General features: G+C 61.1%; 2 protein-coding genes across 3 annotated transcripts in view; both read left to right on the top strand.

The window, feature by feature from the left end:
- The window catches only part of ADAMTS10 (ADAM metallopeptidase with thrombospondin type 1 motif 10), a 59,421-nt gene extending 53,238 nt beyond the window's left edge, over nucleotides 1-6,183 (top strand). Inside the window, exons 19-25 of the mRNA XM_075736336.1 lie at nucleotides 26-189; nucleotides 615-741; nucleotides 1,695-1,824; nucleotides 2,327-2,531; nucleotides 2,764-2,940; nucleotides 3,659-3,815; nucleotides 4,289-6,183. Of these exons, the coding sequence (XP_075592451.1) occupies nucleotides 26-189; nucleotides 615-741; nucleotides 1,695-1,824; nucleotides 2,327-2,531; nucleotides 2,764-2,940; nucleotides 3,659-3,815; nucleotides 4,289-4,398 (1,070 nt within the window). The 3' untranslated portion in view covers nucleotides 4,399-6,183. The remainder of the gene's footprint in view (nucleotides 1-25; nucleotides 190-614; nucleotides 742-1,694; nucleotides 1,825-2,326; nucleotides 2,532-2,763; nucleotides 2,941-3,658; nucleotides 3,816-4,288) is intronic.
- Nucleotides 6,184-7,438: 1,255 nt separating this feature from the next.
- On the top strand, nucleotides 7,439-22,740 carry MYO1F (myosin IF). Of its 2 annotated transcripts, XM_075736337.1 has the most exons (28): nucleotides 7,439-7,560; nucleotides 11,432-11,569; nucleotides 13,522-13,611; nucleotides 14,091-14,185; nucleotides 14,751-14,838; nucleotides 15,068-15,157; nucleotides 15,320-15,451; nucleotides 15,542-15,676; nucleotides 15,753-15,885; nucleotides 16,271-16,467; nucleotides 16,601-16,681; nucleotides 16,859-16,945; nucleotides 17,106-17,192; nucleotides 17,463-17,630; nucleotides 17,714-17,799; nucleotides 18,194-18,275; nucleotides 18,380-18,486; nucleotides 18,809-18,907; nucleotides 18,986-19,130; nucleotides 19,325-19,439; nucleotides 20,048-20,217; nucleotides 20,350-20,495; nucleotides 20,709-20,855; nucleotides 20,936-21,084; nucleotides 21,345-21,428; nucleotides 21,556-21,757; nucleotides 22,083-22,249; nucleotides 22,344-22,740. In XM_075736337.1, exons 1-28 carry the CDS (start codon nucleotides 7,558-7,560, stop codon nucleotides 22,418-22,420), a joined length of 3,300 nt encoding a protein of 1,099 aa, XP_075592452.1. In that variant the 5' UTR covers nucleotides 7,439-7,557; the 3' UTR covers nucleotides 22,421-22,740. The 2 variants fall into 2 exon arrangements, 1 of the variants encoding a protein (XP_075592452.1); XR_012832548.1 differs by lacking the exons at nucleotides 22,083-22,249; nucleotides 22,344-22,740 and having other exon boundaries at nucleotides 20,936-21,050; nucleotides 21,556-21,693.

Below are 22,740 nucleotides of genomic sequence, written 5' to 3' on the forward strand. Positions count from 1 at the left end.
AACCCTTGCTCCCCCGTTCTTACAGCGCTGAGAGGGGAGAGCGGCGAGTATTACATCAATGGGAAGCTCTCCATCGACCCCCCGCGGCGCTTTGACATCGCAGGCACAACATTCCACTACAGGAGATCCCCAGAGGAGCCTGAGTCCCTGGAGGCCTTGGGACCCACCAATGTCACCCTCTTTGTCATGGTTGGTAACACAGTTCCTTCAAAACCCCACCTAGGCTGGGCTAAAGAGACCTTGCTGTGACTACATAGGAATTGGAGCTAATCAGCCCCTGTCCTTGCTGTCTGGAGTAAAGGGGCACAGAGATCAGAGGTAAATTGGGCTAAATTCTCAGGTCTCCCTCCCTAATCTGCCAGGCTTTGGAACAATTCAATCTTTAAGTGCACGGGAGCTTGTCCTCTGATTGTGTCACCTTCATGCCTGCACCACTGTCATCACTGGTGGCTGCCATGTCAAAGCTGGAAGGGACTGGAACGGGAAAGGGGGGGGAAAATTTCAGCTGCCCTGGATTTTAGGGAGCACGCTGAGGTTGTGGGGTGCCATCTGGATGGTCACAACCATGCTGGACTTCGATGGCACTGATGCCTCGGTGGTGCCTTTCTCCGCAGGTCCTTGTGCGGACGGAGCTGCAGGGGATCCGGTACAAGTTCAACGCACCCATCGGCAGAGATGCCTCGAACCAGTATTCCTGGCACTACACCCCGTGGACCAAATGCTCAGTGCTGTGTGCAGGGGGTGAGGTTTGGCCCCGTGTTGCCTGGGGGACACACTCGTGTCTGCACTCCTGTGACTCTCACGCACTGCGTCTGGGCCACAGGAGTCGGCACACGGACATTTGCATCTGCTTTGCTCTGAAGGAGCTCTCAGATTTCTACATATTCCCACCCTGCACCCAGCCACATGCAAACTGGTGTCAGTCAGCACGTTCTTGTGGGCAGAGGGTCAGGGCAAACAGCCTGGATGCCGTTCTTCGGCTGGACCGCGGGTCTAGGCGGTCCAGGTGTTAGAAGGTGGCATGAGATGCTTGGAATTCATTTACTGGTGCGATGCAGGACAGGTTAGCTGACTGCAGCAGCCCCTCTGGCCTTCAGATCGACACATCTGTGAACTGAAACACCTCTGTCGCTTCCCTGAATCCCTTGGGCTGGTTCCCGTGGGGATTGACAGAAAGGTTTGTGCCGTGTCTCGTGGCTCTGGAGAACCTGGCTGCGAGTCACTGAGCTGGTATTCAGAAGAAGAGGTGGTTTCCAAAGCAAGGCTTAATCGTGTTCCCTGTTTCAAGCTAGGGGTGCTGACCCGGTCCTAGGCCTCAACAAAGCGTTGCCCCCTCTTGTTCCAGCTGTTCCCCCCAGTGCTGCCCAGTGTCACAAGGTCAAGGTTAGAACAGGTTTATCTGAGGATGAAATCCTTGGAACACTTCAATCCTCCATCCTCTGCAAACTCTGCCGGGTCCTGCCCTGGCTGGTGAGCCTTCACCCATTCCATTTTTATTCTGGAGATGTTAGAGGCAAAGGAGGCCTTGATAATGAATAGAGAAGTAGGTTCAGGTGTGACAAGGTGCAGTGGCAAGTGGTTGCCCCGTCGCATTGCCCACGCAGGAGCAGAGCTGTGGGGCTCGTCCCTGCAGCCTGGTTCAGGGCGAGCTCCAGGGTCCTCCTCTCTTCCCCCTTGCCTCTTTTTCTTGGCAGGCAGCCAGATCCAATCTGTGGTATGCAAGAAACTTGCCGATGGCTCAACTGTCTTCAACCATTTCTGTAGCCCTGAAACCAAAATGCCAGAGCGGCAGAGGCCGTGCAATACTGAACCGTGCCCCCCGGCGTGAGTACTGTGGCTTGGAGCGGATCAAAGGGAATGTGGGTGGAAAAGTCAGCGTGGAGGAGAGTGAAACTCCTCCCTCTCTGCCATTCCCAACTCAGCGTCCCCTGCCACAGTCCCCGGGGGTGACACTACCTGGCTGGAGCGGCTCTGCTGGGGAGGGGGAACATGTGCCGAGCGTATGGTGCGTTGGCCGAGGATGGCGTCCGTAGCGTGGCCTCCTCCCTGCGCTGCCGTGCTACTTACAGAAAGGAGCCCTGCCCATCTGGTCCTTTGGTGCAGAGCAGATACTCAGCGCAGTCCCTCAGAAATTGTCCCAGCCCCTCCCTGGCTGGCCCTTGCCCCTCTCTTGAAGGGAAAAGGGAGATGTGGAGGAACCCTGTGGTTCATCCTGAGCTGCCTGGGAGGCTGCGGGCAGAGTAGGAGTAGGGCTGTGTACAGGAGTATGGGGACGAGCATGGACCACCGTGCTCCTCGCAAGCTTTGCTCTTTTACCTGTCTGCAGCTGGGTGATTGGGAACTGGTCTGAATGCAGCCGAAGTTGCAACGAAGGCGTCCGCACACGCAGCGTCTTCTGCAAGCGTAAGATCTCTGCCACCGAGGAGAAGACCTTGGATGATGCTTCTTGCACCCATCCACGGCCAAAGATGCTCGAGCCTTGCAATAACCAGACGTGCCCTCCAGAGTGGGTCGCCCTGGACTGGTCTGAGGTAATTGCTTAACATCAGCGCTCACCTCTCCGATGGCACCGGTCCTTAGGAGGACAGTGTCAATGATTAGGCCAGAGCATCGGTGATGGCTGCTGGCCATGGAGAGCGTTACGTGGGAAATGGCCTTGCAGCTCAGGAGACAGGCAAGGTGGGAGCACTGGTGAGGAGGGCCAGAGCTGCCTCTCTCTGCTCTGCGCCGTGCATCCTGACCGTCTGTGTCCTCTCTTGGCAGTGCACCCCAAGCTGCGGGCCAGGTTTCCGCCACCGCATTGTCCTCTGCAAGAGCGGTGACCACAGCACAACGCTGCCCACCTCCCAGTGCTACGAAGGCTCCAAGCCCCCGACCAGCATGAGGTGCAACCTGCGGCGCTGCCCACCGCCGCGCTGGGTGACTGGCGAGTGGGGAGAGGTAGGGACAATCCTTTCCTTGGGGTTATTGAAGGAGAAGACTCTGCCTCCTCAGCCCCTCCAAGCCTAGTGCACACGAGGCTTTTACCTGCTAGCACAACCCAATGTGGCCACCACAACTATCTGGGGGGCGGCAGGACTCCATGACAGTGTTCTTTGCCCCCTCCTTGGCTCAGGAGAACATTGTGACGGTGGCCCGAGTGCACAGCTGACCCAGGGAATCTCCCAGGCTTAGCAGGGCCCCACAGAAGTTGTTGAAGGGACCCCATGGGTGTCTGGGGGGCAGCGGAGCCGTGAGGACGGGGAGCAGTGCTGTGCAGTGGGAGCGATGGGCTGCAGAGTTGGGCCGGGCCGGCTGCAAGCCACGCCATGGCTGGTCCACCTACCACAGCCCAGCCCGGCACCCGCAGCGAGGTGATGCTGACAGTCCTCCTTTCCCTCTGACACCCTCAAGCTGCAGGGTGACGTCGGGGTGCAGGCGGCCTGGGAAAGGCCGGTGATTTAGGGCTGGATGGAGGGACCCTCGCTGAGTCCTGGAGGTTCAGAAGCAGGGCTGCAGTGCTCAGCCATGCTGGCGAGGTCCCTGCAGCTGCTGGTGAGGGAAGGGACGGCTGCACCCAGCACATTTGCACCTCCTAAGAACCGGCCATGCCCTCTCCCCCCACATTATTAAAGCCATGGCGGCCGCTGCAGCTCTGTACTGTGCTGTTTCTCGGCAGTGCTCTGCGCAGTGTGGCCTTGGCCAGCAAAGAAGATCCGTCCAGTGCCTGGCTCACACCGGGCAGCTGTCCAGTGACTGCGTGGAGACCCTGCAGCCGCCCGGCATGCAGCAGTGCGAGACCAAGTGTGAATCGGGACCTACGGACAACCCTGATGGTGAGGGAGACGGGGTGGGGCTGAGGAGGGAAACGCGGAGCGCTGCCGGCCTCGGGGGCCGCGCGGTGCAGGGGCGCTGGAGCTCTAGGTGCTGTGCCGTGGGGTGAGGCTCTTGTGGGGAGACCTGGTGCTGTCCCCTCCGGTCCCAGGGCAAACTGGCACGCCGTGACCCTGAGAAATGGAGTAACTGCACCTTGGCAAAGAGAGGATTTCAGTAGCGAGGTTCTCAGTGGCTTCTTCAGCACGGCTGCATCTTGCTGCTTCCCGGCAAACAGCGCCCCAGAAGCTGTGCCCCCCCCCCAGGAGCTGTGGCCCCCCCTCCAGGAGCTGTGCCCCCCCCCAGGAGCTGTGCCCCCCCAGGAGCTGTGCATCAGGGTGCAAAAGGAGCTTGCAGAGGGCTGGTTAGAAGTCCCCCCTGGGGCTCCCCAGCCCTGAGGCAACTGTAACCCTCCTTCCCTCTGTCGCCCATCCAGAGTGCAAGGATGTGAACAAGGTGGCGTACTGCCCGCTCGTCCTGAAGTTCAAGTTCTGCAGCCGGACCTACTTCCGACAGATGTGCTGTAAAACATGCCAGGGGCACTAGGGACACAGCGTGACCCCCGTGGGAAAACTGGAAGGCAAAAGCTACGCCGGAGGGCCACTGAGACGTGCCCTTCCTCTCCGACCTGGGAATCTCCCCTGGGTCCAACACAGACACTGGTCGTGCTTCCGGTGGGAGCCGGCGTCACCCAAACCCGTCCCCCCAAAGACATGCACCCTTCGCCCCCGAGCTTCACAATGGCAGGTTCCCAGTTAAACCACTGCCAGCCGCTGCAGACACCACCACAGCCCAGTGCGACAGGAGCCGGTCGATGAGTGGTGGGAGAGGGAGAAGCTGGGCAGAGCGCGGCAGCAGGGACATTACTTGAAATTCTGACATTGTTATTTATTAGTAGCAGACCCAGGTCCTGCAGGCGCTGAGACAGCCACCGAAGCGGCACTGCTCGCCCTGCTCTTGCCTCGTCCTGTTCCATGCCCGTGTCCCGAGGGCATCGTGGGGCATCGTGGTCCGCAGTGGGGCATCCCCGGGGAGGCTGAGGGCACCGGGGGCTCCTGCCTTTCCCTTGGGGATCCCCGGGGAGACAGGGAGGAGGTTTCAGGTACCACAGGTGACAAGCGTGGCTTGTGGCTTCTGGGCGATGGATGAAGATGAGCAGCTGTTGGGAGTGGGGTTGGAGCAGGAATGTTGTTTTCTTGTTTGCATCCTGTCACCTGCAGGGACATGCAGCAGGGGACAGAGAGCAGGTCACTCAGTGAGCAGAGCGGTGACACCAGTTTAACTGGGAGAGGGGGTTATCCAAACTCTCTTAACAACCTACTTTGATTGGGGTGTCCCCCTATTTTTCCTTAAAGCCCTTGTCACTATTATGACCCTTTTTATTCCAGAGACACCACGAAGCACGAGCTGAGGTCAGGTCCGAGGCGTGCTCAGGGTTGCAGCCACTTATCGGGCATTGAGGACGTGCTGGACTGTAGGAAACAAAGCAAAGGAGGATGCAGAACGAGAACTGTCTTGGTCACAGTGTCCCCATTACCAAGGCATGACTCAGGACCAGTCTGCCTGGTCCTGGCACAGCCTTCCCCAGTGAACGCCACAGCCTCCGCGGCTGCTTTGCCTCCAGAGGTGCTTTACTTCCAAAGGTGCTTTGCCTCCAAAAGGTGCTTTGCCTCCAAAGGCAGCCTCACCACCTGCCGCTGTGGCCTCGGGGTGCCGGTCGCAGTGCCACCCACTCCTCTGCCCTCAGGGGACCTTCAGTGATGGGAAAAGAGCAAGCTTGAAATTCCTCCAGGTCACCTCCTGGCCAAATCTGGGCCGACACGTCTTCTCCATGGGCCACCACAGCCTGCGGAGGAGACCTGAATTTCCAATCTACAAAGCATGTGCTTTTTCTTATCGTCGTCGTTGTCGTCGTTGTTGTTGTTGTTATTTTCAGGCCTTTCTGCATCACGAAGGTGGGAAATCTTGTCCAAAGCCATGTTCTGTTCCCCTTGGGGGTCATCCCTAGGGTGCAGGGAGGCGGAGAGCCCTCATTCCCCAGAGCAGACCCCTCCGCCCTGCCAGCCCTCACGTCTCACTCTGCCATCTGTATCTTTACCCGCTCGTCAGCCGAGCGCAGCTTCTCTGGTGCTCAGCAAATCCCGTTTGGCTGTCGAGCGGGCACTCATTTGTCTTCCTTCCTGGTGCAATGCTCCGTTCTGACATTTTGGGGAGAGGAGGGGGTGTTTTCACCTTTTTATATAGAGATATATATAATGAAAAATGTTTAACGTACTAACTCTGAGGAGGAGCGACGTAACAGCATGATTCATAATAAAGGAGTAGCTACGATCCCGGGCGCAGCTTCTGGTCCCAGTCTTGTTTCTCGAGCAGCAAGCCTGGGCTCTGGGCAGCCCCACACCACGATGCTCCTTGTGCTTGTGCTGAAGGAGGGGTTTGGGCAGCAGGGGAATGTTTTTTCCTTGCAGCCTAGGTGACCGGAGTGGGTCAGAGAGGTGGAGATTTGCCCAGAGCTGCTGCGTGGCACATGGGACCAGGCTTGCCCTTGGCAGACCCCTTGTAGGTTGACTCCGCACCCCGGGGGCACCCAGATCCCGTATTGGTAATGCAGGGTTGGGATTTTAGGCGGGTAGGGGGGGCGGTTGGTTGAAGATCTACGGGTCTGTGAACTGAAACACCTCTGTCGCTTCCCTGAATCCCTTGGGCTGGTTCCCGTGGGGATTGACACAAAGGTTTGCGCCGTGTCGGTGGCTCTGGAGAACCAGAGGACAGACTCTTGAGCAGGGCCTGTAGCGATAGGACAAGGGGTCATGTTTTAAACTAAAAGAAGGGAGATTCAGACTATATATAAGGAAGAAATTTTTTTACGCTGAGGGTGGTGAAACACAGGTTGCCCAGAGAGGTGGGAGATGCTCCATCCCTGGAAATGTTCAAGGTCAGGTTGGATGGGGCTCCGAGCAACCTGCTCCAGCTGGAGATGTCCCTGCTCGTGGCAGAGGTTGCAGTACCATCGCAATGAGCCAGGGCTTGCACAGGTATGTTTGCACACCAGGGCTTTTGCATGAAGACTGGTTGGTGTGTGTGCAGCGTTTGCAGGAGAACTGGCTTTGCAGTCACGGTCGGGACACCACCACATGTGTCCCGCTCGCAGCTCCAGCGATGGTCTTTCTGAAATTACTTCAGCCCCTTTGTAGCCAAAATGTTTCCTCAAATGTGGCCTTCTATATTCAAGAGACCTGAAAAAAAAGCAGCAACCACAAGAATCTTGCTCCTAAAAGCACCTTAAAGCAGAGCATCCCCCAGCACTGACTGGCTGCCCCTGGAAGGGGGCACATCAAACTGTCACCTTGGGGTGGGGGGAAAGGCTTTGTGGAGGCTCTGAGCATCCCTGCTGGACTCTACCCAGCGTCCACCCACTTACCCAGGTTGGTGGCCCCCCACACCAGTAGCACCCATCTGCAGCAGGGGTGGGGTCACCCTGGGCAGGGCCATCCCAAGCCCCCCCCCCAGCCGCCGAGAGCCACCCTCATCCTCCCCACCCGCGGCAAACCGGCAGAAAATGAGGAAGTGGGAGGAGGAAAAAAAATTAGTTGCAATTTGTAGTCGCAGCAGAAACACAAAAGCAAAGTGCTTCAGGATGGCCCTGGGCCCTCGGTGACAGGAGCCCCCAGCGCCCCGTCCTTGGGGGCAAGACGCAGGGACACCATGGTGAGTGCAAGCGGGGCCCTCGCTGGGCTCCCCCCACCCTGTCTCCCTCGGGCACCCTGGGGATGTCACCCTCTCTTCCTGCCCCCTCAGGGCTCTCTCAGCCCTGTCCTCTCCAGCACCCATCGTGGGCCCTTGCTGCTTTCCGGGAGGTGCCAGGAACCAGCTTGATGTCCCCACCGGAGAGGGGACGGCTCTGCCCAGGCTTGGGGATGGGGAGCGGAGCTGGGGCTGGGTGAGGCACCGGTGCAGGGCACAGCGGGGATGGGTGCCGGGTGCTCGGTGCAGGGTCGGTGCCCCCAGGAGCGCTGACCCGAGCAGGATGGAGCGCAGCGGGCAGGGATGCCAGGCTGACACACAGTGTGTTTGATTTTGCCATCACTGGCGCGGTACCCACAGGAGAACCCTTGTGTTCCTCTTGGCCCAACTTCCCACCAGCGCTTCTGTTTTCAGCGCTCGTGGTGCCGGCAGGGTGTGGGCAGAGCGTGGTACAGGCAGAGTGCAGCGGGGTGGCAGGGCTGCGGGGTCAGCCGTACCCCCAGGCTAGCTCAAGCCAGGAAGGACCCTCTGGATGGTGGTGTCCAGGGTCGGACCTTGCACCCAGGCACGTACAGGGACCAGGGCCTGCTGAAAAGACAGTGGCCAGAGCTGGAAGTTGAGCTGGAGGCAGAAGAGGAAGATGAAAGCTCTGAAAATGAAGGAGATGCTTAGGCACGGAGTAAGGGTCTGCACGGTGTGGCCGCAGCCCATGGCTCTGCTCCCTCCATGCCTCGGAGTGATGCTGTCCCCAGACATTTCCGCTAAGTCAGGAAGGAGGTGGTGGCCAGGCTGAACCAGAGCCTTCTCCCACCCGCAGTCGCGGTTGCCATCTCTGAGAGGGTGCTGAGATGCTGTCCCCCACAAGATGCAAAGGCCGTCCCCTCCTCCGCCACTCAAGACCCAAAGACATTGTGGCTTCACGAAGGGTCATGGGGCCACGCAGCCACAACCCTGACCACTGCCAGGGCCCGGCCTCCACCCCCAAAACACCCGGGCAAACACCCCGGCCCCAAACCCTGCTTGTGCCTGGGAGCTGGCAGGGCTGTGAGAGCGATGCAACACCTCGCGCTGCTCTTCTCAGCTTCCGGTGGTTTAAGGTGTTGGCTGCATCTGGCCTTGCCCTGTCTCCAGAAAAAAGGTGCCCCCTTGGGCTACGTCCACTCCCCGCTCAGGGCCTGCAGGATGTTTTTGGCAGCTCAGACCAGAGCTTTGAAGAAAAACAGATGATGTTTTGCAAGCTGCAGGGCCGGTCCCCTCCCTGCCTCAGCGATCCTATCGTGAGCACCGGGTGCACGTGCAGCCCTGGGCACAGGCGGTGGCTGCGGCGGTGACGGTCTCCGTCCCACAGCCCTCAGCTGGGGCGTTCCTGGGGGTCCTGATGGGGCTCCCCACCGCACGCACCCGTCGTGCATGGGACCACCGGCAGAGCAAAGTCATTTGTGCGAAGTGGCTGCAAACTGCACCTGGCAGCTGGGCCAGGGGCTGCTGAAAGTTGCTCCCTGCTCGGCTTGAGGATGAAATGGTCTCACGGAGGCATTTGGTCCAGGCCACCCATCAGTCCCCTTCCTGGGGGACCCCCGCGGATGCGGCTGTCGAGCTGCTGCTCTCTGGCTTATCCCTCTCTTTGGCCTGGAACAGAGAAGGTGACTGAGGAACCACTGCCCTGAACCTCTGAAAGCAAATTCAGTTTGTGTCCCCCGTCCCGGCAGCAGTGCTGCCTGCAGCCCCCATTCCGCGAGGGTTTGCTGGGCGCTGAGCTCAGGCAATGCTGCGGTTTCGAGGAGGGTCATTCCTCCTCATCCTCCCTGCAAGGCTTTTACCCAGCTTAGTGAGCTGGGGCCCCGTGAACCCCACCGTGCCACCCCTTGGGATGTGCTGAGGAAAGCCGGGCAGAATTTCTGCTCCCAGAAACAGGGCAGATACAACCACGGCCCTGCAGATATCCGGCCAAAACCTTCATTTCGAGTAAGCCGGTGTTTTCCCTGCAGCTGTGCTGCATCAGGTGCCCTCGCTGGGCCAGGAAAGCACCTAACCTGTGCCCAGAGGAAGAGGAGGTGTCACGAAGGCACACGCTGTTGACAGTTCTGAGCAGTCGTTTGACTGAAGGAGAAACTCCGGGCGTCAGCTCAGTGGCGATGAGCTTGCAATACAGGAAATGTTCATATTTGCCTTAATTTGGTGCCATAACCAGCTTTGCAAGCCCAGGATGCCTGTGCTGGAGCGCTCGGGGCGATGGAGGCAGGGGATGGGGAACTGAGGTGGGGGGGTCCCCGCAGGCTCCTCCCAGCCCACTCCTCTCCACCTGAAGCACGAGGTTTTGGCCAGGTTGGGTTGAAGCTGGGAAGCTCCCAGAGTCACCGACAGCTCCCTGGGTGACAGCACGGTGACCGGGAGTGACTGACTGAGCGTTTTTCCAGGTGGCCTTTCTAGGGGCTTGTTAGGATGGAGGGGAGAAAGAGAAGGGGAAGGCAAGAAAAAGGCCCATAAGCAACAACCGAGAGGAAGAGGAGAAGCTCCCTGTGTGGTTTCAGGCTGCGTGAGCAGCCCCGATACCCCCTGGGCCCCCTGAGCCGACCCAGGTCCGTGCATCCCGAGGGAAGGTGGTGGGACAACGGAGCCAAAAGCCCCTCCGCCGGCTGGGGGGGCTTGAGTTGCACTTGGGGTTCAGAGGGGCATGGATGGTATTTTGATTTCAAAGCCCAGCAGCCCAGCGGGGAGGGAGGCAGCCGGAGGGGAGCAGCACGATGCTGCCAAGCTCCTCGGCACTCCATGGCGATCTCTCCGTCCCCCACCGTGACGGTGCTGGGTTGTGCCGAGCATCTGAGGGTGGGTGCAGGGGGCTGCGGGCAGCCTGTGAAAATCAGGGGCAGACGTGAGGGTGTGAAGACATCGAGGTCCGGAGGCCTGAAATCTTGAAAGCCAGCAGGAAAATGAAGCAAAAGGGGAAGAGAAGAAAAGGGAAATGGAAGGAGTAAGAGGCCAGGGGCGATGAGGGGGGAGGAGAAGTGAAATCGGTATCAGCGGCACCAGGGTGAAAGCGGAACCGCAGGGGCTGCAGGATGGGTGCAGAGGAGCTACGGACAGGTCTGGATGGGGCGTCCCCTCCTGGGCACTGTGCAGGGGCTGCAGGGGCACCACGGCTCTGTTCAGCAAGTTTCCTCTGCAGCGTGGACGACGGGGTCCTTCGAGTAGTTTTCCTTTTGTACGGTGAAATCTTACGCTCCCCTCCCAGCCCGGGGCTGGGTTTAGCCCCACAAGGGTTTAAATCACAGCCCACAGTTTTTCTGCTGCCCCACGGCCCCCGGAGGACAGAGTCGAGTGAGTGGGGGGGCGGCTGGAAAACGGGTGCTGACACCTCCCTGGGCAGAAAGGAAAGGGTGATGGGGGCACAGCCACACCTCTGCCCTGGTGCAAAGGGGATGCGAGGGCACAGAGGATGCTCAGTGCCGGGGATGCCCCCACCAGCTGCAGTTTTTGCCCTTTCCCTGAGTTATTTTTGCTGCTCCTTTGACTCATAAGCAGAGTCTGTGCAGCAATTGCTTCGTTAGTTCTTCGTTACCTCCGCAACAAGCAGGGGTGATGTTACAAACGTGCGCGCAGGCCGTCAGCACCCCGTCTGCTCCTCTCCGGGGTTCCAGACCTGCGGTGATGCAGGATCTGGCCAGAGGGATGGGGCAAGCGCAGGTGCAGCGGTGCTGGGATCAGCTCTCTGCACTACCAAAGGTCCCTGGTTTGGAGCCACAGCTCAGCGGGGGGAGCCAGGGCCAGATCCAGGCCTGGACCCGCTGGCAGCAGTGGTGGCCCCGGCGCAGTCGCTGTGGCCCTCTCCCCGCAGGGCAGCAAGGAGCGCTTCCACTGGCAGAGCCACAATGTCAAGCAGAGCGGCGTGGACGACATGGTCCTGCTCTCCAAGATCGCCGAGGAGGCCATCGTGGAGAATCTCAAGAAGCGTTTTATGGATGATTACATCTTTGTATCCTTGCCGGGGCAGCGGGACAGGGCCGGGGAGCGGCCAGGCTGTGCTCCAAGGCTTGGCCGGGGTGTGGGCCGAACCGGGGCTGCCCCAATGCTCACACCGTGTCCCATCTCCGCACTGTGGTGAGACAAGATTGGGATCGGCTGGGGGAATGCTGCCATTCCCGAGCTGAGTCGCGCTCAGCAGAGACACTGCAGCCGTGACCTCCATCCTGCCGTGCCCAGCACCTGCTTTGGTCCTTTGCAGCCACAAAGCCTTAAGCAAAGAGCACGGAGCAAAGCCCCTCATCTGCTGTCTCCCACTGCTCCTGCACTCTGTAGACCCGCCTGCCTCTGCCAAGGGGGCCGCACCCCAGTGGCACCAGTGGCCATCGGCCCCTGTTGCTGTCACCCAACCCCTCCGATGCCCACAGAGCACCCTGGCTGCTCTGCACCCGCGGCAAATCCAAGCAAACCCCGGAGGGAGCGGGAGCAGCCCTGCAGATGCAGAGAGGACGTGCCACCCCTTACTCTCCACCGGCATCAGGCCACGTGGGACACCACGAAGCCAGCACAGGGTGCAAAGCTCCCACCCTGCCCGGCATTGTCCCCACTGCGTCATCCCCCAGCCCAGAGGCTTTTGCAGTTGCTGGCTCCCAGCGCAGAGCTGACGCTGCCGAGCACCGTGCATGAAGCCGGGCGGCCCTCGGGCTCCGCGGTGCGGATGGGGAGGTGTCCCCGCGCCCACGATTCGAGGCGCCGAGCGTTGCTCACCCCACACCTGCTCGGGGACACAGCCAACTCAGTGCCCCGGCACCATCGCACACGTTTCGCCTGCGCCCTGGCTCCGGTGGGCGGCCAGGTCTGGCAGGGAGAGAACAAAAATCCCTCGAGCAGGGCACGGCGCGGGCTCGGGTGGCAGTGGGGCTGAGCCGGGGGTTGAGCCGCTCGCTCACACCGCTGTGAGAGGCTGTGGTTTCCCTGAAGATGCAGCTCTGTCCTTACAAGGCGATGCTCTGTCCCGGGCCGGCGGTGACGCAGCCATCCTCCCCACTCTTTCGGCAGCCCTGGGGCTTTAAATGTGTTTAGGTGTTAGGCTTGGGGTTGGCTTTTTTTTTTTTTTTTTTGAGGAAAAAAGTACCCCACGCAGACTCTTTCTTCCTTTTTTTTTATGCTGCTGTGTGCAGGGCCCCCCTCTAGCCATGACTCAACACCCTGCGCTTCTGCATTTCCCAGAAAAGCCCCTCTCTTCCTGCCCTTCGGCTGCTCTTCCCCCACCCCTGCTGTTAGTGGGCTGAAAATAGGACATCGAGGGCTCGGGGTAACCCCACTGGCACCGCTCCGTCCCCCACCTCCATCTCCCCAGGTGCCGGGGGCTCGTCCCCATCCTGCTGCTGCATTTCCAGGCGCAGAGCCCCACTTTTCCATTCCCCTGCCCACACCCGGGGTACTTGTGAATGCTGCAGGCAAGGGCCGAGGGAGGTGAAGTGGCCAGGTGGACGAGGAAAGGCAGGAGCCAGTGATTTCTCTCATCTCCATGCCTCAGTTTCCCTGGCCGTAACATGGAGATGGTCTCCTGCTGCAAAAGCCGTGGATGGAGCATGAACAGCTGAGCAGAAGGCGAATGCCGGGAGGCTGCGAGATGCTAGAAATGCAGGTTTTGGAGCCGATCCTCAGGCAGAGGCCAGGGAGCTGAGGGGATGCTCCTGCTGTACCCTGTGCCAGCCACACTGTGGGGGACACCCCAGAGTTGAGGGACCAAAGGACCGGGACCCATGGCCAGGAGAGCACCAAGTTGTGGCAGCAGCTCTGCCTGCACCCAAGCTGACGCAAGCTGCACCAGAGAGGCAGGGACCCCCCACCACCTTCCTGCCACCGCTCACGCTGACGCTGCCTCCTGACGCAGCAAGTGGGGCAAGGAAAGGGGGAGGGCACATGGAAAGGACACATGGACCTTAACCTGCCGCTCAGACCTACATCGGACCGGTGCTCATTTCCGTCAACCCCTTCAAGCAGATGCCATACTTCACTGACCGGGAGATCGAGCTGTACCAGGGGGCGGTGAGGCTGCTGTGCTGACCGGAGGGGTTGGCCAGGGGAGAAATGAACCCCTGGTTTAATTTGGTGTGCAACACCTCGGAGGGTGTCCCATGAGTGTCGCCATCCTCCCTAGCGCTTTGGGTGCTGCAGGGTTCAGCGCTCCCAAACGCATTGATGGAGAGTCAGTAACGAGACTCAGGAGCAGATCCACATTCCTGGGAAATTCAGCTCATAAATACACACCAAAGCCACCCAAACATGGTAAAATCCAGCCCGAGCGATTCGCTCTGCTACTACGAGCTTCCCAAGGAGGAGGGGAGAGTCAAAAAAACATCTGACGTGCTGCTGATTGTGGCAAGAGATTAATTCCCCATCCCTGCTGTGTGCCGCTGCCTTGTGCAATGCGTGGGCAGAGTTAAGGGGGCTTCGGGGAGGGGGCTTGGGGCGGGGGGCTGATGGCTGCTCTGTGCTCAGTGCTACTGTCCTTGTCCCCCGTTTAGGCTCAGTATGAAAATCCCCCCCACATCTACGCCCTGACCGATAACATGTACCGCAACATGATGATCGATGCGGAGAACCAGTGCGTCATCATCAGGTAGGGGTACGTGGGGTGCAGACAGGGACACCGTGCCACCGGTCTGGGGCCAGCTGCCCCCATCACCCCTTCTCTCCACACCCTGGGGCGTCCCAGCTAAACACAGTGGCCGGGCAGTGGAGGGAGGTGGCCGAAGCCCGATGGTGGGTCCTGAGGGACCCAGTGGGTCAGGGTGCCTGGGGGGAACCATGAGCACCAGCCGGGCTGCGACCGCATTGTCCCAGGCAGGGACTGAGCCTTGTGCAATGCATTTTTCCGGCTGAGTGTTGCAAGGGAAATGGTCAGGATGTGGGGCAAGGCCAGAGACTTCCCCTTGAGCTCCCACGTCTCCCTCCTCCCCTCCAAAATCCAGCAACAAGAAATCCAACGTCTCCTCCTGGAGCAGCTCCTCACCCACCTTTGGTCTGGCCCCAGTTACATCTGAGATCATCCCCAGAGCACCCGGGCAGCCCCGTCCCCTGCCATCGCCCCCCAGCCCTGTGCCACCATCCCACCCCAAAGGACCTCGGGACGGGTGTCTCCAGCAGGGCCGTTTCATGTCTCCTCTGCTCTCACATTTGCACAGCGGAGAAAGCGGGGCCGGGAAAACGGTGGCAGCAAAATACATCATGGGCTACATCTCCAAAGTGTCCGGGGGTGGCGAGAAAGTACAGGTATGGCTGCCCCCCTCCACCGCCACGCACCGCTTCACCTCCCAACCGCTCCCCACCGCCCCGGCCCCCCGCTCCCCTCATCTGATCATGGCACACGGAGCAGCCCTGGCTCCAGGGCTGGGGACACACCAAGTGCCAGGTCTGTCCTCAGCCCCGAGGCGGGTCTGCTGCAGCGGGACGTAGGCGTGCGGCCCCCCCTGCTCAGCCGCGTCCCCTCCTCTGCCCCCAGCACGTGAAGGACATCATCCTGCAGTCCAACCCGCTGCTGGAAGCCTTCGGGAATGCCAAAACTGTCCGGAACAACAACTCTAGCCGCTTTGTAAGTCACCGGGGCAGGCGCAGAGCGTCAGCGCCGTGGCCAGGATCCATCCCAGAAATGCTTCTAGCGTGGTGGGACAAGAGGGAGAGAAGCCAGGGCCAGGGAGAGCGAGGAGTCCTGCCGCCATGGCCACGGCTCTGAGCTGGAGATGTGCTGGCGCAGGGGAAGTACTTTGAGATCCAGTTCAGCCGGGGCGGTGAACCCGACGGGGGGAAGATTTCCAACTTTCTGCTGGAGAAGTCGCGGGTGGTGAGCCAGAACGAGTGTGAGAGGAATTTCCACATCTACTACCAGGTACGGGGCGGGGGGTGTGTGGGAGCCAACCAGGCTCCTGAGGGGCCCAGGGGCCACGTAACCACGTAACAGCCTCCATTTCTCTCCCAGCTCATCGAAGGGGCGTCCCAAGAGCAGCGGCAGAACCTGGGGATCATGAACCCAGATTATTACTATTACCTGAACCAGTCGGACACGTACCAGGTGGACGGCACAGATGACCGCAGCGACTTCCATGAGACCATGGTGAGTGCCTGGGAGGGGAAGTCCCCAAAGGCGGCTGTGGCCGCAGCAGGGGCTGACGGGCTTCCCGCACCCGCAGAATGCCATGCAGGTCATCGGCATCCGGGGCGAGGACCAGCAGCTGGTGCTGCAGATCGTGGCGGGGATCCTCCATCTGGGAAACATCAGCTTTCGGGAGGAAGGCAACTACGCCCGTGTGGAAAATGCTGACTGTGAGTAGCTGACCCTTCCCTGCTCCAGGGGGGCGAGTGGGGATGTTTGCAGAGACCCTTGGAAATGAATTGCAAACTCTCCGTAGCACAAATTCCTTGGCAGAGGAGATAGGCGGCATCAGCATCTTCCCCGCGTCAGACATGGGGAAACTGAGGCAATGAGCAAGTGACACAGCCAGAGCTAAATTCACAGGGGGACGGATGACAGGAGTCACTTGCTGTGATTTAGCAGAGGGAGGACCACGTCCCACATCCCCAGTCACTGCCCTGCTGCTATCCTTTTGCACTTGGCTGGGGTTAGGGGGTCTGGCAGTGGCTGCAGGCAGCGTGCTGGGGGCATACGGGGAGCAAGCAGCCCTGACTGTGCCCCCTGCCCTCTGCCCAGCCCTGGCCTTCCCTGCCTACCTGCTGGGGATCGACCAGGACCGCCTCAACGAGAAGGTCACCAGCAGGAAAATGGACAGCAAGTGGGGCGGCCGCTCCGAATCCATCACTGTCACCCTCAACGTGGAGCAGGCAGCTTACACCCGGGACGCCCTGGCTAAGGGGCTCTACTCACGCGTCTTCGACTTCCTCGTGGAGGTGCGTGGTCCTGGTGGGCTGGGCTGAGCGCGGCCACAGCACGGAGGGGATGCTCGCCATCCACGTCCTGCGTGCAGCCGGCTGCACCGCCGTACGCCCCGACGAAGGTGGCGAGCCCCGTCTCTCCCTGCAGTCTATCAACCGGGCTATGCAGAAGCCATACGAGGAGTACAGCATCGGGGTGCTGGACATCTACGGCTTTGAAATATTCCAGGTATGTGTGGCTTCGGTGCAGGAGCCCAGCTGGAGCAGCGGGCTGTGAGCAGTCAATGGCCCCAGGAAGGGTCCCAGGAGCAGAAGGCTCTGGTCTTTGGGGTCCCCCCCCGATGCAATGAGAGGAGCAGAAGCCAACTCAGCCCCATCTTCTCTTTCATGTTTTGTCCCTTTGCAGAAAAATGGCTTCGAGCAATTCTGCATTAACTTCGTGAACGAGAAGCTGCAGCAGATCTTCATAGAGCTGACCCTGAAGGCAGAGCAGGTACGAGGGGGCTGGGGGGGGGCTGCGCCAATTCCCCAATTCCCAACACCCTGTACACCCACCGCCAGCCAGTCCTGGCACCGCAGCCGGAGCCGGGGGGGGGGGCCGCGGCATATCCCACAGGTCATGGGCCCACCTGGCTCTCCCTGCGCTTCCCCAGGAGGAATACGTGCAGGAGGGGATCAAGTGGACCCAGATCCAGTATTTCAACAACAAGGTGGTGTGTGACCTGATAGAGAACAAGCTGGTGAGTGGGGTCCCCTCCTCTGGGGGAGGCTTTTCTGGGGAGCCGAGACACCCAGGGATGCAGGTGTTGGATGGGCTGGGTGCTGTCAGGGAAGGGGAGGGGCCGAAGCCGGTCCTGCCGGGGAGCATCCTTGGGAGAGCAGCAGCTCTGCATCCTTAACCTAAGCTGTGGTTCAGCATGAAGAAGCTTTGACCAGTGAAGGGAACTTGAGCGCAGCCAGATGCAGGATTGGAGCTTTGGACACCCATGGCTTCACTCTCCCTCTCCCAGAACCCCCCTGGGATCATGAGCGTTCTGGACGACGTCTGTGCCACCATGCACGCCACCGGCGAGGGAGCGGACCAGACCCTGCTGCAGAAGCTGCAGGCGGCCGTGGGCACCCACGAGCACTTCAACAGCTGGAACTCGGGTTTCATCATCCACCACTACGCAGGCAAGGTACGGCACCCCACACCCTGCACCCTGCACCCCACGGCCCTGGCTGCTGCCGCATGGGGCTGAGCTCCCCCCCATGCCCCCAGGTCTCCTACGACGTGAACGGCTTCTGCGAGCGCAACCGGGACGTGCTCTTCACCGACCTGATCGAGCTCATGCAGAGCAGCGAATAGTGAGTCCTGGCAGTGCTGTGGTCCTGGGAGCCACCCCAAAAAGGCTGGGGCAGAGGGCAGCGTCCTCAACACCTAGACCATAACGCTTTGCTGGTCCTGCCTCTGCTGCAGCCACAGCTCGGGGTGCTCAGCATCCTGCGTTGCCCCGCCAGCACCGGCGGCATCCCCCCGCCGAGCGCAGCAGCACCTGGGGCTGCAGGTGTGGGCAGAGGGGTGCTCACCCACCGGCACCGATCCTGCTCAGCCTGGGGCAGTCAAGGGGAGGGACGGGCTGAGCTGTGGTGCAGGATTTCCCAGCAGCAGAAAGCAGAGCTGGAGCTGGTTCCAGCTCAGCACGTGCTGAGCTTGGGGAGCCCGGCGGCTCTCACCCGGGGACTGTCACCTGCCTTTCAGTGGTTTCATCAGGATGCTTTTCCCAGAAAAACTTGATTCTGACAAAAAAGGACGACCAACCACTGCGGGCTCCAAAATCAAGGTACGTCCCGGAGGCTGCAGGACAGTAGCTGCCTGTGAGGCAGCAGCAGGGTGATGGGCTCCCACCAATGCTCTTAACACTACAGAGGTCAATCCTTGAAACAGAAACAGGCTAACGACCTGGTGAACACGCTAATGAAGTGCACGCCACACTACATCCGCTGCATCAAGCCCAATGAGACCAAGAAACCCCGGGACTGGGAGGAGAGCAGGTAGCAGAGTCCCCTCGGGATGTATCAGGGAGCCCACAGACCCTGGGGAACGGGACCCAGCTGTCCTCCAAAAACCGCACCCCTGGGCTGGTCCCTCTGTGCTGCCCACAGACCCAGGGGAGCACGAGGCCGGTGCTGAGGAGTGTGCGGACGCACACCCCACCACCACCTGCATCACCCAGAGGCTCCACCTGAGCCCCAACGAGCTCCCACGTGTGCACAAATGAGAGCATCCTCGTGCAAAGTGGCGGTTGAGGGGCCGGGGCAGGTCCCCCCACTGACCTGCCATCCCCCACCAAGCGTGTCCCTCCCGGCTCCGCAGGGTGAAGCACCAAGTCGAGTACCTGGGGCTGAAGGAGAACATTCGGGTGCGCCGGGCAGGTTTTGCCTATCGCCGCCTCTTCCACAAATTCCTGCAACGGTGAGCGACCACCGGGACGGGGCGGGGGGTGGTGGGTCCCCGCAGCCCGGCCACGACTCACCTTCCCTGCCCCGGCAGCTACGCCATCCTCACCCCCGAGACGTGGCCGTCCTGGCGCGGGGATGAGCGGCAAGGGGTGCAGCACTTGCTGCGCTCCGTCAACATGGACCCGGACCAGTACCAGATGGGTCGGAGCAAGGTGTTTGTCAAGAACCCCGAATCGGTATGTGGCCCAGCCCTGCCCCTCGCCCCGCAGCCCAGTGTGTCCCCCCCCCCCCAGGGGTGGTGTACACAGCCAAGCATCACTTTGGGCAACGGCAGGGAGGATTTGGGGTGCCAACGTCTGGGACAAGCGATGCAGCGCAGGGGCTGGGTGGCCTCTGGCCAGCTGGGCTCAGCACCCCATGTTTCCCCCAGCTTTTCCTCCTCGAAGAGATGCGGGAGCGGAAATTCGACGGCTTCGCCCGGGTGATCCAGAAGGCCTGGCGCCGGCACATCGCCATCCGGAAGTATGAGCAGATGCGAGAAGAGGGTAAGGACGGGGACACCGGCACCCCCGCACCCCTCGTAGGGTGCCCTTTGCTGGGGACAGCCCAGCTGCCAGAGCAGCAGGAGAGTGGCAGCCCAGCTCCTAATTGTGGCAGTAACGAGGAGAGGGGTGAGGAGGGACCAGAGCGTGAGATGCCCGGGGTCTTTTCCTACATCTTAAAGGAGGACATGGATTTCTCTGCCTCACTCTGCATTTCACTGCCTGCAAGGGGATGGAGAGGAGTAGCTGAGAGGCAGCGTTTGCAGAGGGATGGGAAAGGCCAGTGGTCACTGCCTGACCCCATCGCGGGTGTTTTCCCACCCTCCCAAGGGTGCAGTGAAAAATCAAGGGGGGAAAGCCAGAAAGCAGCCAGGTCTCTCCCTCCCTCCCACAGCACAAGGTTTTTTGAAGGCAATTAATGTGTTTCGAAGCCAGCCAAGCTTAAGCAGCTTGGATTCCTCCCATGACATAAAATGAGCCCCACTTCTTGCTGCCATGATCCGTGTGACGGTTCCCACGGCTCCCACAGCCAGTTTGGGAGGGCAGGCGCTGTCTGGGCAGGCTGAAGGCTGAGCCCTGTCCAACCGGCATCGCTTTGGGGTCCCACGCAGCCTCCAACATCCTCTACAACTTCAAAGAGCGGAGGAGGAACAGCATTAACAGGAATTTCGTGGGCGATTACCTGGGCATGGAGGAGCGGCCAGAGCTGCGCCAGTTCCTGGCCAAGAGGGAGCGGATAGACTTCGCGGACTCCATCACTAAGTACGACCGGAGGTTCAAGGTACGTGGACCCACCTGGGGCTTGGGACAGGCCAAGCCGTGACTTGTGGTGGCTGCCCTTGGGTGGGATGTGTGTGCGGGGCTTGTGCCCCCTAAAAACACCCCCTCATCCCCTGCTCCTGGCCTTTCCCAGCCCATCAAGCGGGACTTCATCCTCACCCCCAAGTACTTCTACCTGATCGGGCGGGAGAAGGTGAAGAAAGGTCCTGAGAAGGGGCAGATCAAGGAGGTGCTCAAGAAGAAGGTGGAGCTCCAGGCGGTGAGCGGCGTCTCGCTGAGGTGCGTCCCTTAGCACGGGTTCCACGGGGCCGGGCTTCGCCCATCAGCTCCACCAGCCGCAGACGGGGCTTTGGAGGCTTCCAGCTAAATCACCCTCCAAATTTACTCGGGGTGGACCCAGGCCCAGCGGGGTGTCCCGGTTCCCCCCGCCCCACGCCGGCTGGCAACAGCCCTGCCCCCGCTGACGCCCCCGCACCGGGGTTGCTCCCCCAGCACCAGGCAGGATGATTTCTTCATCCTCCACGAGAACGATGCCGACAATTTTCTTGAATCCATCTTCAAGACGGAGCTGATCAGCCTGCTGTGCAAACGCTACGAGGAGCTCACCCGCACCAAGCTGCGCCTCTCCTTCAAGGACACGTAAGGATGGAGGCCAGGAGAGGTGACAAAGCAGGACAGGCTCCTGTCCCCGTGGCCTCACGGCCTCTCTCTCCCCCCAGACTACAGTTTCGGGTGAAGAAGGAGGGCTGGGGCGGCGGCGGCACCCGCAACGTCACCTTCATCAGAGGACAGGGCGACGTGGCCACCCTCAAAGCCGGAGGCAAAACCCTTACGGTCAGCATCGGGGATGGGCTCCCCAGGAACGCCAGTGAGTGCCGGGGCACCGGGGGGGGGCGGGCATGGACACAGGAGCGCCAGGACCGCAGGGCACAGCCGGAGGCCTGGGGACATCGGGGTGAGGCAGCGTGCTCCCCAGCCCTGCGGGGTTTGCGTTTCACCCAGGAGGGACCGGCTTCTGTTTGGGTGATAGGGCGGCACTGGGCATTTTGGGGAAAAGGGCGGTCGGGTGCAGACTGTGGGGGTCAGCTCCAAGGACCGTCACCTAACGGGGGGCTTGTGTCCCCCCAGAGCCCACGAGGAAGGGTGTGACGCAGAGCAAAGGTGGCAGCAGGTGTCCGGCACCCTCCCGAAGCGCCCCACCGGCACCCAGAGGTGAGGAGGGCAGTGCTGAGGGGGTGCTGGGGAGGGGGGACCCCCAGCCTGTGTCCAGCCAGCGCTGCGCTCCCGGGGGGTGCAGGCTGAGCATAGGCCCCCTGTAATGCCGGGGGGGCTCTTCCAGGCGCCTGCAGGAACGGGGCACCCCAGTTCCCGCACGGTGACAGCCGGACTCAGCGGGACACCTACACGACACCCCAGAAGCGGGCGCGGGGGCCGCCGGCCGCAGCGTTGCCCGCCCGAAATGCCAGCCGCCAGCAGAAGACGCGGCCCCCGTCCGAGCAGAACATGGATTTCCTCAACGTGCCTGACCAGGGGGTGGCTGGGTAAGTCCCGGACTGGTGCCTGTGTGTCCCCTCCCGCCCCATCCTCCCCCCCACTGCCACCAGCCCCAGGAGATGCTCTTTCCCCTCCGAGCCGCTCAGCTGTCCGACCGAGCAACAGCCCGTCCAGGTTCGGGCAACCCAGCCTTGCTGGCAGGACAGCACCTCCCAGGCTCCTCACATCCCAGTTTTCCCAGTCCCCGCGCTGGGAGGACCCAAGCGGGCTGCGCCATTGATGGGGCAGAGCAGGATGGGAAGGAGGGTGCAGCGCATCCCACACCCTCCCGCTCGCCCCACTGTGAACACCGTTTCTCCGCCCCTCCCGTAGCATGCAGCGCCGGCGAAGCCTGAGCCAGCGGCCGCCACCGGCCAGGCATCCCAAGCCGCAGCCCAAGGCGGCGGTGCCGCGTTGCCAGGCACTCTACCAGTACGTTGGGCAGGACGTGGACGAGCTCAGCTTCAACGTTGGGGACATCATCGACGTCCTGCTGGAAGGTACTGCCGGGCTCCCGCCCTGCCCCCCTTCTCGCTGCTGTGCCCTGTGGCAGCACGACGATGACCCAGGTCTTTTTTTTTTCCCCCTTCCCAGATACCTCTGGCTGGTGGAAAGGCCGGCTGCACGGCAAGGAGGGGCTTTTCCCTGGGAATTACGTGCAGAAGATCTGAGCTGGGCGCAGCGGCCGCGTGGCCGGAGGCAAGGAAGTGGTTGCCATCCTCCCACTCCACCTCTGTCGAGGCCGTGCCAAAGGGGCCGGCGGCAGCTCCACGGCAGTTAGCCACGACACTGGCGTTGACCGAGCGCTTCCTTGCGAGCCCCCCTGGCCTGTGGTGGCTACCGGGCTGTGCCAGTGCCAGCCACCGAACCCTGCAGCTGCTTTAGCTGGTGGTCTGCCTGCAGCAAGGACCGGCTCTTTGCTGCTTGTTTGTACCCTGGGAATGGAACTGCTCCGGTGATTCTGCGTTATAAACAGGATTATTGTTAATAA

The sequence above is a fragment of the Balearica regulorum genome, chromosome 26, assembly GCF_011004875.1.
Source record: "Balearica regulorum gibbericeps isolate bBalReg1 chromosome 26, bBalReg1.pri, whole genome shotgun sequence".
NCBI classification, from domain to species: domain Eukaryota; kingdom Metazoa; phylum Chordata; class Aves; order Gruiformes; family Gruidae; genus Balearica; species Balearica regulorum.

Bases quoted from the DNA above. Each gene is read 5' to 3' on its own strand.
- MYO1F (XM_075736337.1), top strand. The intron at 18,276-18,379 runs GTACGTCCCGGA...TCCTTGAAACAG, and splicing joins CTGCGGGCTCCAAAATCAAG to AAACAGGCTAACGACCTGGT. The intron at 18,908-18,985 runs GTGAGCGACCAC...CTGCCCCGGCAG, and splicing joins TTCCACAAATTCCTGCAACG to CTACGCCATCCTCACCCCCG.